We start from the raw sequence: 13,103 nt of genomic DNA on the forward strand, positions 1-13,103 counted from the left end.
GGTGGCAGTGCAGTTCCATAGCTGATTCAGGTTTCTATTTCAGTGACCAAAGCAAGATAAGTTTTGGGTTTGACCAATTATGGATGCAGTGGAAGGTTGTAAGACAGTTATTCTTCTACCATTTGCCAAAATCAGGGAAGAAAACCCCTGGGCACTTCCATATATTTTAATGGAGATAAGAGACATAGGCACCTCAAAAAGCAAAAGAGCAAAATCATGGTTCCTCTAATTAGATAAAGACAAACATAACATAACTCTATCTTGCAAGTTCTGATCTGGGAGGAAATCCACATATGCATGCTAAGAGGAACAAATACTTTCATTGCAATAAGAAAAATGTATTTGCACAGGTTGCCTTTTCTATTTATTGTATATTTTTTAAATAGTAATTTTTCATCCTATATGGTAAGCTACAACTGGGGAAGGCTTATTACGAAACAATATAAGTAGCCATCTATCACCTTCAAAAAGCAACACCACATTAAGGAGATGGCAGTGCATTCGAACAGCTTATTCAGGCCTGAGTGATAATACAGTTCTGTTTCACTGACCAGTGCAATAAGAGTCATGCAATTCAATTTACAAGGGTCCCAGGAAATCTTTCTTTTTTACATTAGCAATTTACGCCACCAGTCCATCCTTAATTCCCAACTGGTCAGCATGTTCGCATATGAATCTTTAAATGCAACAGAAGAGTCACAAAGAAAAAGAATTCATTTACTCGTGGAAGATAATAACTGATAATACTTACACAAGAATAAAAAGATAAAAACTCAACAGTTGGTATTGAAAAAAATTAGAGTGCACATTCCAATAAGTTGAATCTATGGTACACATATGGGCTAGTCATAGAGAAGGTTCATCAATACAATAAAAGAACATTAAAATACAAAGAAACCTGAATTGACTCAAAAGTATCATTCTGAAACTGAATCAAAGAAGTAAGAGCATGATTCCATTCAAGTAAAGATGCATTAGGGTATTATCCAACCTGTTCAGCAAGTATTAATTCCATCTTTGCAATCGTTGGTCAAATTGTAGAAGGTTTCCACACGTGTCTTTGCCCTATAAAGGACCTCAGTATCCACCTCAACTCTCATGTACCCATCAAACTCAACCGGTCGTCCATTATTTAGAATCATTGTCTCATTGTACCACTCACTTTTATTTCCCCACAATTCCTTGTAATCATCAAGCAAATGGACCTTATACTGAGACCTCAATTTATCGAAATAATTGTAAAATGGTTCATTGGTGGCTATATACAGATTCCTCCAAGGCTGAATAATCTCTTTAAGCTTTGCAAGGATTGCTTCAGGGGATGTATCAGAATTCAAATGAGGCCAAAGCTCTTTATTCTGTGCCTTCTCCCCTCGAACTACATGAACCGCATCAAAATCCCAGTCCAGATTCCCACTGATTTCTGAAACAATGTTCATCAATCTCTTTGATTTCCAAATAGCATGCCATGGCCTCTGGATGTAGTTAGCAGCCTGCCCTTCACATACTCTATACCAATAATTCTCCGGCTCTGGAGCATCAAACTGCCTCCATATTACTGTGTTCTTATCTTTCTTGAGTTGCATCGGTGTCATCTTATGGCTCACAACCTTCCTAACAGGCAGTTTCCTCTTATGGCTCCGATCCCATTTCTTCCAACCTCTCAAAAACACATCCTCTTCCACAATTGATGCCACCTCCTTAAGATGCTCAAAGTCAAAATAGTACCGAAAATCCTTTCCCTCCTCATCTTTATTACTCGGATTATAAGTTGCTGCCAAGCACATATTCAAATCCATCACAAACGTCCTATTCAAATACATAGCCTCCCCCAAACCACACAACAAACTCCAAAGGTAATGATTCATTCCCTTACAGTAATCCCCTCCACGCGAATAGTACAAATACTTCCCCTTTCTAAAATTCATCTCTGACCCCAAACTCGGGATCGTGTCATTGATCTCCTCATCCTGGACCGGTGGGGCAATCTTAGGACTGCTTGGTCTGCCCTTCGTGGCATTACTGATTCTACTCCTAGACCGTCGGGCATTAATACCCGAATGCCACCCACCCGCGTGCACCACTTTATATGTACAATTCTCTCCAACCCCAAGCCTAAACCTCCTAAAATCCCTATACTTCCTCCAAGACTTCTCTTTTTTATTCCTAAACCTCCAAGACACATCACACTCTTCCTCTTTTGACCCATTAACCGGAGTCTGATAATCCAAGAACACAATGGACTTAAAAACCCTCAAATTGAACTTCTCAACCGCAAGCAAAACCCGGGGATCAGAACAGTTCAAGACCCGTGATTCATCACAACCCGAATCAGATTTCGCTGTCAAATTGGCAATTCTCTTTTCAGACTTCTCAATCACCGCCTCGGTGATTGAGAAGCCCACCGGCCCAGAAGCCGGTGACTCTGCCTTCCCAAGAGTCAAATCTTCCCCAGTTTTGAGGATAGAATTGTCATTTTGGAAAGTGGCATTCTCAGATTCAGTGAAAAGCTTGGTCAGAGCCGGAGCAGACTCAAGCCATGGATCTGGGGGCTGGTAAGTGATGGCAATTACAGTAATTATAAGTACTGAGAACACAAACACTGAGAAACACAGATTGCTTATCAGTTTTATTAGGTTTTGCCCAATGGGCTCAGTGCTTGGATTTGAGTCTTTCATGGGGTTTTATTTTTTCTCCACTTTTTAGAGAAAAAAACCCAAAAACCCAAATACCCTTTTCAGTTTCTTGATTCAGTGAGCAATCAGATCTTGAAACTAGTGCAAGAACGAAATAAAGTTTGGAACTTTAAGTGGAAAAGAGAGAAATTGGGTTAGGGTTTTCACTTACAGCTGAAAAAGGAGATCTGATGGGCCTTTGGCAGAGATGACTTTGATTACACACTTGTGGATGTTGGGTGGAGATCTGTCTGTTTGTACTTTTGTTTGGAGTAATATGTTAAGAAGCCAAGCTGCCAAAGGAAAGGAGTGTGTGTGTTGGATTGTCTGCATCAGTTGGTGCAAGTGGTGTAGCATAAGCAATGCCATGTCAGCATGATAATTGTTTACCTTTTTTTCAATTTTTTTTTTTGTCAAAAAAAATACAATTTTGATTGATTAATTTAATACTATAATATGTCAATTTATAATGTTAAAAATATAAAACTCACCCTCTATGTTTTACTATAATTAATTTAAGTCTCCTAATTTTTCTTCTTCTTTTTTTTCATTTTAATCCTTTAAATTTCAAGTTTATTCAATTAATGCATTACCATTAACTTTTATTAATTTTTAAAAATAATTATAGAAATTTTTTTAATTTAAATTTTTTAAAAAAAATTAAAAATTTGGACAATTACCGTAACATTTCACAAAAATTGATAAAAAGACCTTAATTAAATAAACTTGAAATTTAGAAAATTGAAATAAACGAAAATAAAATTAGATGACTAATTTAAATTCTAATGAAACTTAGAATGTGAATTTTGCATTTTAGCTTTCTTTTAATCAAACTATGGATCTATTTTGAAATTTTTAATGACTAATTAGAGAGAGAGAGAGAGACAAAATTTTATATGAGATGGATGGAGAAAAGCATATGATAGAAAATATTTTATTTTTGGCCAAAGGTCAAAAAACTTCTTATCATTTTTTTTTTTTTTTTTTTTTTGCCCTTGATATTGAAGCTGTGTATCGAAGGCAATCCTTTGAGATGTGTTAATCGCAATGAGGACTTCATCTTTTATGATTCATCATTTAATGGGGAGTTTGATTCCAAAAAAGCTTTATGTCATTGCTGCAGGGAATAATTGCCATCTGGATCCTTTTATTGTTAATTCATAATTGGATATGGTCTTGGGACATTCTGCCAAAAATCAAGCTTTTTGCTTGGAAAGGCTTTGCTCTCTGATTCATGGTTAAAGAATGGTTAAAAGAGGTTTAAATGTTGACGTTGGCTGTGAATGTGATGTGTGATATAAAGCACCAAAACAACTCTACATGTTCCTAGAGATTGTCCCATTGCCAAAACCTTCTGGCTGCAGTTTGTATCTTCTTTTCTCAACAACAATTTTTTCGATCTAAACCTCTTGGAATGGCTCCATAGAAATGCTAGCAGCTTGACCACCATTCCTGGCACCCTCCTTCATTGGGGAACCTTTTTCCATTTTGGCATCTGGAACCTCTGGTTACAAAGAAACAATTTTGTGTTCAATTCATTTTAAGACCTTTGACAGAGCATTAGAGTATTCTCTTAGGATCCCCCAATCAAGAGTTAGGCATTGCTTTAGGGAGGCTAACATGTGTGTTGATGCATTGGCCAAAAAAGGGAACTAAACTACATCAAGATTTTTGTATCTTTTGATATAACCCATGTGGATATTTGTATGGTTGACCTATTTTAATATTATGACCTTAAAAAAAAAAAATGTTACTTCTCGTGAGACTAGTCATGAAGCTCTAACAAAATCTCATTCAAATAATGATAGTCATACACTCCTTATTATACATTTACTATATACACACTCCTTATTTAAAATTCACTGTACCCACTTCTCAAAAACTAAAATCTTGTTTTTAAAACACAATTTCAATTAAAATTGTGTTTGTTTTCCCCACAAGTTTAACAATTAAAACACGATTCAAAATGAAGTGTGTAATAAGATTTTTCGCATTCCAAAATAGGCATGACAAGAAAAGTGTCTAATTTATGTGGAACATTGAACATAAAGATCAACTGGACACCCTTTCCGAGGGGAAATTATACCTTGTACCAGGTATATATAACATCTCCCTCACAGCAAGTAGACGGGATCCACCTGCAATGAGAGAAATGTTGCATATTCTCACTGCATGATATACTTTCTCCTCACAGGGATGTAATACAACCCCCCATTGACACTCGCCCCTATTGACACTCATCCCTATCTGAGGGGGGGTATTATATGCATTCGGTGCATGTATCCCCCTCTCAAAGCATTCATAGTAATTGTGCTAAAAATTTTCTCTTTTAGCACCTCAAAAAATCTATTTTATCTATTTTTTCAACTTATTTTATAATACACCCAACATCTAAAGTTCTATTTTTTTAGCACTTCATGTAAAATAACATAAAAAATTCATTTAAAAAAAAACCCCCGCTAGCCATCACCGCTACCAACCACAACAACCCACCATCATAGCCACAACTCAATGCCACAGTCGAACCCAAACCTACTACCAAAGCCAAAAATAACCACCACTACCATCACAATTCATAGCCAAAATACACAAAACCCACACCCAAACTTAACTACCATCGTAGCCAAAATCAAAGAAACTTACACCTAAAATCAATCACCGCCACCACGATAGTCAAAATTCACAAAACCATACCCAAAATCAAATACCACCACCAAACCCACAGAGGTGGAGAGATAGAGAAAAGAGGAGAGAGAAGAGAGAGAGAGAGAGAGTGAGAAGAGAGGAACAGTGATAAAAATATAAATAAATAAAAGAAGGAGGAAAAGAGAGGAGAAGCCCTAAAGAAAAAAGAAAAAAGGAAAAAGAAAAGAGAGGAGGCGAACAAGAGAGAGTGAAAAAGTAAGAAAGAAATATTTTTTTATTATTTGATTATAGAAAAAAAAAACAAATATTATTTGATATTTGAGAGCTGCACTAGACTGTAGCTCATTGGTGGCTATATATACAGATTCCTCCAAAGTTAAATAATTTCTCTAAGAGCATTTCCATTAGGATTGCATATGTTAAAAGATGCTTTTTTTAGCATTTAAAACCCAAAAACCTGCTCCATCAAAGATTGCATATGCTAAAAAATTTGCAATATTACTACAATGCGCTCTCATTTTTGAGACCGCACTGTAGTACAATGCTATCATTTTTTATTTATTTCTTTCTCTCTCTCTCTCTCTTCCGTGTTTGTCTCCTTCCCAAGTCTCTTTTCTCTCATCTCTCACTTCTCCTTTGTCACACCATTTCACCCAAGCTTCTTCCTCTCCCTCTCACCATCTCACCCAAGTCTCTCTCTCTCTCTCTCTCTCTCTCTCTCTCTCTCACTCACTGATGGATTGTGGTGGTGGTGGATCGTGGATCATGGCTGAGATTTGCTCCAATTTGATGGATGTTGTTGGTCTGATTTGGTGGATTATGGCTGAGATTTGGTTTGATTTCTTCTTTGGAATCTTCGGTGGTGGCTAAGATCTTGGCTGAGATTTGGTCCGATTTGGGTTTTATGGTGCTATCTTCGAATCTCTGGTAGTGGATGCACTACAAAAAACTTGACCTATAGTGGCGTTTTTTTTAGTGGCGTTTGTAAAAAACGCCACTATAGGTACCCTATAGTGGCGTTTTCTACAAATGCTGCTATAGCCATATCTATAGTGGCGTTTGGAGGGTTCTATAATGGCGTTTTAAAAAATGGGTCTATAGCAGCGTTTTTTACAACCTATAGTGGCGTTTTCAAAACGCCACTATAGGTCATGGGCCTATAGTGGCGTTTGTCAAATGCCACTATAGCCCAGAATAAAAAAAAAAAAAAAAATGGAAGAGTGTGAGTATGGGTGGTTGGTGTTTTTTTCCAGTGGTGGTGGATGGGGTGGGTATAGGTTTGCTGCATTGAGAAAGTCAAGTTTGCCGAGTTGAGAGTGACAGAGAGGAAGAGAGAGAAAGAAATATAATTGAAGAATAAAAAAATAATAAAAAAAAGAATATTTAAATAAAGTGGTAAAAAATATAGAATCTTTGATGTTGGATAATGAGTTGTTAAAAGCTAAAATTTTGGGTTTTGAGGTGGTATATGCTAAAAAATTTACTTCCCTTAATGGGTATGAGTTTGCTGCATTGAGAACGTCAAGTTTGCTGGGTTGAGAGTGACAGAGAGGAAGAGAGAGAGAAATATAATTGAAGAATAAAAAAATAAAAAAATGTATATTTAAATGAAGTGTTAAAAAATATAGAATCTTTAATGTTGGGTATATTGTAAAATGAGTTGTTAAAAGCTAAAATGTTGGGTTTTGAGATAGTATATGCTAAAAATTTTACTTCCCTTAATGGAAATGCTCTAAGCTTCGCAAGGATTGCATCAAGGAATAGGACCATCAATGTTGCTTTATTTTTGTTAGGTGAGTTGTTAAAAATAACAATTTGACAATTTAGTACAATTACTTTGAATGCGTGGAACCCAATCGCCTAAATTTGACAATTTAGCACTATTACTATGAATGTCTAGAACCCATCACCCAAATGTGAGAGGGGACACATGCAATGATTGTAAATTTTTTCCTTACCGATCGGGTGGTTGTTGTCTTGTTCCATATAAAATAAAAATTCTTAGCAATGTTATGCTGTTGATTCAGGGTTGGTAAGAGGTTCCTAATAACGTTGTTTAAATTTTGTAAAAATATATATGAATAAAAAAATATATAAAAATTACATGATGTGATATTTAAATAACAATTTTCGTTATTTTAAAGACAGTTACCAGCGTCATACACGTTCACCCATTATTCCTACTAAATCCATAGCTAGAAAATTCTAATAAAGTTTTCAACTTTATTCAACAACTCAGGCCTCAAGTTTAGTCCACCGTTATAATAAAGTTCTGAACAGCCTCACGTTTCTCACTTGTCTTTAGTTTAAGCCGTGAAAGAAGCAGCCATGGAAGCTCTGAGCTTCCTCAGTTCCATCTTTTCACATACGAGCAACACTTGATAAAACCAAAGTGAGAAGGCCCACGTTCTTAAATTTTCATTCCAATCCAGCACCCAGTTCAACTTTCTCATTAGTCTACAAAAAACAATCAAAATTTAAGGTTTTTCATCCACGGTTTCAACAGAACCCACAAACCCACTTGAGCCAGTGCTTGAAACTCACAGTCAAGTTGAGAAATTTGATTGGTATTCACAATGGTACCCTGTTATGCCAATCTGTGACCTGGACAAGAGGAGGCCACATGCAAAAAAGGTGATAGGTCTTGATGTGGTTGTGTGGTGGGATAGGAATGGGGAAACTTGGAAAGTGTTTGATGATAGGTGTCCTCATAGGTTGGCTCCATTGTCTGAGGGGAGGATTGATCAGTGGGGTAGGTTGCAGTGTGTGTACCATGGTTGGTGTTTTAATGGTTCTGGTAACTGCATGTTCATCCCTCAAGCAAATCCTGATGGCCCTCCGGTAAAAACTCTTGAATTCAAATGTCCCATGTTAAGAACTTGGGATCAACATTTTGCAAATTCTTTTGCAAGTGTTGTTATTCCTTTAATATATTTGGATAGGATTCTTGTCACATGTGACAAGATTCTAAATTTCGATGCTTTGTCAGTACCTCTCATTCCCTCAAAAGAACAATCAGGGAAGTAAAGAAGAACCTTTGAGATTGGATCTTTCTGTTGTTTGCATAATTGGCTAAGAGCTTTGTAGCTCTACTGGTTGGCACCTCGTAGTGTTTTCAAGACATTCAGATTCAAATCTCTCTCCTCTTGTTGTAACTATTGAATTATTGTTTGCATAATAGAAATAGTTATATTTGCATGAAGCTTTTCCTCATTTATATGACCTCAAGGCATAACACAAACAATCTAAACTGATATAATCATGTCTGGTTGATCGTTATATTTTTCTGCTTCATCTTGTATACTTTTCATCCATTTTTTGAATGTTTATCTTATTTTATTTCCTTGTATAAATAGAAGGAACAGAGTATGTCAATGTTTTTGCAGAAATTTTTTACAATAGCAGATGGAATTTGGTTATGGGATTTTATGATGTAATTTCGCGTTGAAGCTGGAGGATTGTACAAGTACGATATCAATTGGCCAATGCAATTGGTGAATAACCTTTCCAAATAATTATGCAGGTGCACACAGCCAAGAAAGGTGTAGCTGTTTATCCAAGTACTGTGCAGAACAATATAGTTTGGTTTTGGCCAAACTTGGATCCTCGATACAAAGATATTCTTGTGGAGAAGAAACCCCCCTACATCCCAGAAATAGATGATCCTTCATATACTAACTTAATGGGAAATAGAGATATTCCTTATGGGTATGATCTGCCACTATCTTCTGAAAAAAAAAAGAACCTGTTATCTTGGAAAACATAGATTCAATTTTTTCTACTCATGTAACTATATCTGGCCTTTTTTCCAGCTATATGTTATATAACTTTTAGGCACCTGTAATGCTGAAGGACAAAGTATTAATATTTTCAAATTTCATTTTGGTAAATTCATAAGAAAGTTCATATCTTTTTGACTGATTGTAAATGGTGTTGGAGCATTGTAATATTAAATAATTAAAATAAATAAATGTAATAACATAAATGTTAAGATGTGAGAGTGAATGTGGGAGATGAGGAGTTAGTGAAAAATTTTTAATCCCACATTAAAAAGGAGAGAGACTATTTTATTCTTTTTAATTGTGGTAATTAATGGGCTAAAATGTATTGACTCAGATATTGGGCTAGATACGTGCGCAAGGGAGAGGTGAAGAATTATGGACCTAATTAACCAGAATAAATTGGGAAGTAATTTCGTGAGGCCCATTGTATTTGCACCAACAAATGGTTTATTCTATGGAAGGTTTTTTTTTTTTTTTTTTATGAGTTGTATGGAAGGTTTTCAAATGTGTGCATCACTAAAAGTTGGGCACCTGTATTTGGGCTTTGCTTTTTCTTTTTTATATCTTACCTCCTTTCTCTTAGCAGATCTGGTTGGGAATATGTCGATTTTGCAATTTCAGATATGAGATATTGATTGAGAATCTTATGGACCCTGCTCATGTTCCTTATGCGCATCATGGAATATTGGAAATTCTACCATCCAAAAACAGATAAGTTTTGAATAATCCTTATGTTCTGCCAATAAGTTTTGTTGTCTTTATTTATGACTGAAACCAAGTTACCTTCACAGTGAAGGCTGATAGAGAGGGGGGCACACCACTTGAATTTATGATTGAAAAGTTAGACATCAATGGGCTCAATACAGCTCAGTTTCAGGAATGGACAGAAGCAAATTTATTGCCCCATACCTGTTTTATGCATGTCTTAAGCCCGATGATCAAGATAATGGATCTGAATCATCAGCTGGAACCAGAAAGGTCATCTATTAGATTGATTAATCTTTTATACATGGATGAAACTTGCACAATTTTTGGTTAATTCTTGTTTGTGTATTTCATTTTTCGTCCCTTAGTAATTCTATTTATGTTAATCTTGGTTGATGCAGGATTCATCTGTGCAGCAGGAATTTTTTAAATTTTTTTTTTTTTTGTATTCCAGTTAGTCCAGGGGGTAGCAGATTGATATGGAGCTTCCCACGAAACTTTGGTCATTGGATTGATAAAGTTGTGCCACGATGGATTTTTCATATGGGACAAAACCTGGTTATAGACTCTGATTTATATCTTCTTCACATAGAGGTGACTCCCATCTCTTTGAATGTTATTGCAAGTTTTGTTTTGTTTTGTTTTTTTTTTTTTTTTTTTTTTTAATAATCTAGGTAAGTGGTCTATTCCATTATACATTACTTTTGCTTTTGACAAGTTACTATCGAAGTTAATGGTATAGGTTCACCAGATCAACCTTACTACAGATTCATGGGTTCTGCTATTTTAAAAGATAACAATGTAGGATATTATTCTCAATATGGTACAAACCCAACTTGTAAGGTTTCCAAATGTAATTTGAGAGTGAGAGAGAAATGACACTGAACAACAACCATGTATCCTATATAATTTCTTTCATATGTATACGTATGATACTTCATTGTTTAAACTATGTAGGATAGGTTATTCAATGTCTCAATTTAGTTATTATTTTACTTGTTTTACTATTAAATTAACCAAGTTTTGAATTAGAATTTGGAAATATTTACTTGGTAGCATTAGTAGCTAGCAAAATCACTTTCGAGTTCTATCTTGTTTATAGATTATTGCTTAAAGTATCTCAGCATTTCTTACTATGATTATTTTCTAAACACTGCGATGATTCAATTTTTTAGAACTTTCTTTCCATAAAAATGTCTAATGATTCTAATATTATTTTTTATCTTTTATTTTTTCTTAAATGTAACTTTTTATATGATAGGGTAGAAATTGCTCCCTACATATTTCCACCATGGAATGGTGATTTACCCTGCCGTGAAGTGTAGTTTTTTTTTTTTTTTTTCAACCAACGCTTTGGGTGTGTTTGGTTGAAATGGTGAAAAAGTGTAAAAAAAAATGTGAGAATAGAAAATAGTGGAAGGATAAAAAAAGTAGAAGAATAGAAAAAATTTTAATTTCCCTCATTTTTGTTTGGTTGTAAGTGAAAAAGTGAAATAATAGAAAAAGTGAGTTTGTATAAATTTATTCATATACCATTGTTAAAAAATGATGTCCAATTTAAACAAAAAAGTGATAAGCATCCAAAAAAAAAAATCACCAAAATATATTATTAAAAAAATCATTTTTAGTTAAACAAAACCAAAAAAAAAACAAAAAAGCACCACACCCAAGAAATCAAAAGGAAAAAATATATAAAAATAATAAATAAATAAAAAGAGAAGGCAACGCCTAGAAAATCATAAGGAAAAAAAAATTTTAAACAACAATTTTGTCATTTCACCGTCAAACTCTCTTCACTTAGTTTTTTTTTTCCATTTTAGAAAGACAAATTTTGTATGGACATGGAAAATGCTTGAGCCCCACTAGAAAATTCTCTCTCCCCTTTACCAAACAACACCCATCCCCATTTTCTCTCATTTTTTCTCTCTTTTTTTTTTTTTTTTTTTTCCTCCCATCCCTCCTATTTACCTCCTTAGTCTTCAGTCAAGTCTCCTGCAGGAAGAGAAGCAAATTGGTTGTGACAGTTGTTCTTTAAATGAATTGTATCACATGCTGGTCACAAAAATTGACACTCAAAATAACATTGTATTACATTTTAGTAGTGGTATCTGACTCCTGAGTTCTTTCAATAGGAACGAAAGATAATGGATGTTGGTCCTGCCAATTGGCAGAAAGCTTGTTTTGTGCCAACAAAATCAGATGCCTTTGTGATTGGATTTAGAAAATGGATAAACAAATATGCTGGTGGTCAAGTTGATTGGAGAGGCAAGTACAGTGGAGCTCTTCCCCCAACTCCTTCTATGGATTCAAGCTAGAATTTGGTACTTTTTTTTATTATCTAGAAATAGTATCATTTTTGAGAACATTATACAACAGCATGATAGATCTTTCTAGATGCATCATGCATAGAATAAATAGCTAAACCTGTTTCTTGTTATCGGCAAGAGATCATGTGCAAACTTCACTTACATCAACAGCTTACACAGTTAAACTTGTCATAATACCTTGAGGCTTCTTTCTTTTTCTGTCTGTGGAAAGCCAAGGACACTGGAAATTATGGAGTAGTTTGAGACCTTTTAGAAGATTCAGGAAATTTCTAATCTGATCAGTACACGCATATTCCTCCTTTTATGTGGTGTCATAGCACTACTTGTTTCATAATTCATTTATGAGAACTGGTTCATAGAAATTATCTTTCACAATCATTTTCAGGTACTGGTCCCATGTGGTGAACTGCGCTAGTTGCAGTGCAGCATACAAAGGTTTCAATGTACTAGAAGTTTTCCTCCGAGTAGTTTCTGTTGCTTCAATTGCGATTGCTGCTGCAGCCAAGCAGGGTGCAATCTCAGCAGCTGCGAGAACCGCGATGGTTTTGATGGCAGTACTATTCTATGCATCTTCAAGATGGTTGGCTCACTTCATCTACAGAAACTTCCATTACCATGACTACGATCATGCATGCTTTTCGCTGATGCTAGTCTAACTAACTGTCCAACCTTAAAACACCATATTCAATGGTCTAAATATGGCTTCAGCATAAATGTGTGTACAATAAAGGTTAATGAAACTTTCACAAAGAAATATATGACATTCCTGGTGTTTATGTGTTTATAACTTGCTTAATACTCACCAAGAATTCTTATACTTCAATGACATTACCTAATTATCTCCCAATAAAGTGAACTATGGTTCGATCCCTCTTCCCATTTTCTTATTTTAAGCAAAAAAATTGATATTTTGCTCATTTTTTTCATTTCTTAGTTTTCACTTCTTCGACTCGACTAGTGTGTGAGTG

At 35.1% G+C, this 13,103-nt stretch overlaps 1 protein-coding gene and 1 pseudogene across 1 annotated transcript; one reads left to right on the forward strand and one right to left on the reverse strand.

The window, feature by feature from the left end:
- Window positions 1-786: 786 nt before the first annotated feature.
- Window positions 787-2,973, reverse strand: LOC111991066 (uncharacterized). Its single transcript, XM_024022845.2, has one exon. The coding sequence runs from the start codon at window positions 2,676-2,678 to the stop codon at window positions 996-998; it is 1,683 nt and encodes a 560-aa protein (XP_023878613.2). The 5' UTR covers window positions 2,679-2,973; the 3' UTR covers window positions 787-995.
- A 4,023-nt stretch (window positions 2,974-6,996) lies between these two features.
- Window positions 6,997-12,892, forward strand: LOC111991067 (protochlorophyllide-dependent translocon component 52, chloroplastic-like; annotated as a pseudogene).
- The last annotated feature ends 211 nt before the right edge of the window (window positions 12,893-13,103 follow it).

The sequence above is a fragment of the Quercus suber genome, unplaced genomic scaffold (genome assembly GCF_002906115.3).
Source record: "Quercus suber isolate HL8 unplaced genomic scaffold, Cork oak 2.0 scaffold_240, whole genome shotgun sequence".
NCBI lineage: Eukaryota > Viridiplantae > Streptophyta > Magnoliopsida > Fagales > Fagaceae > Quercus > Quercus suber.

Bases quoted from the DNA above. Each gene is read 5' to 3' on its own strand.
- LOC111991066 (XM_024022845.2), bottom strand. From the start codon at position 2,678: ATGAAAGACTCAAATCCAAGCACTGAGCCCATTGGGCAAAACCTAATA.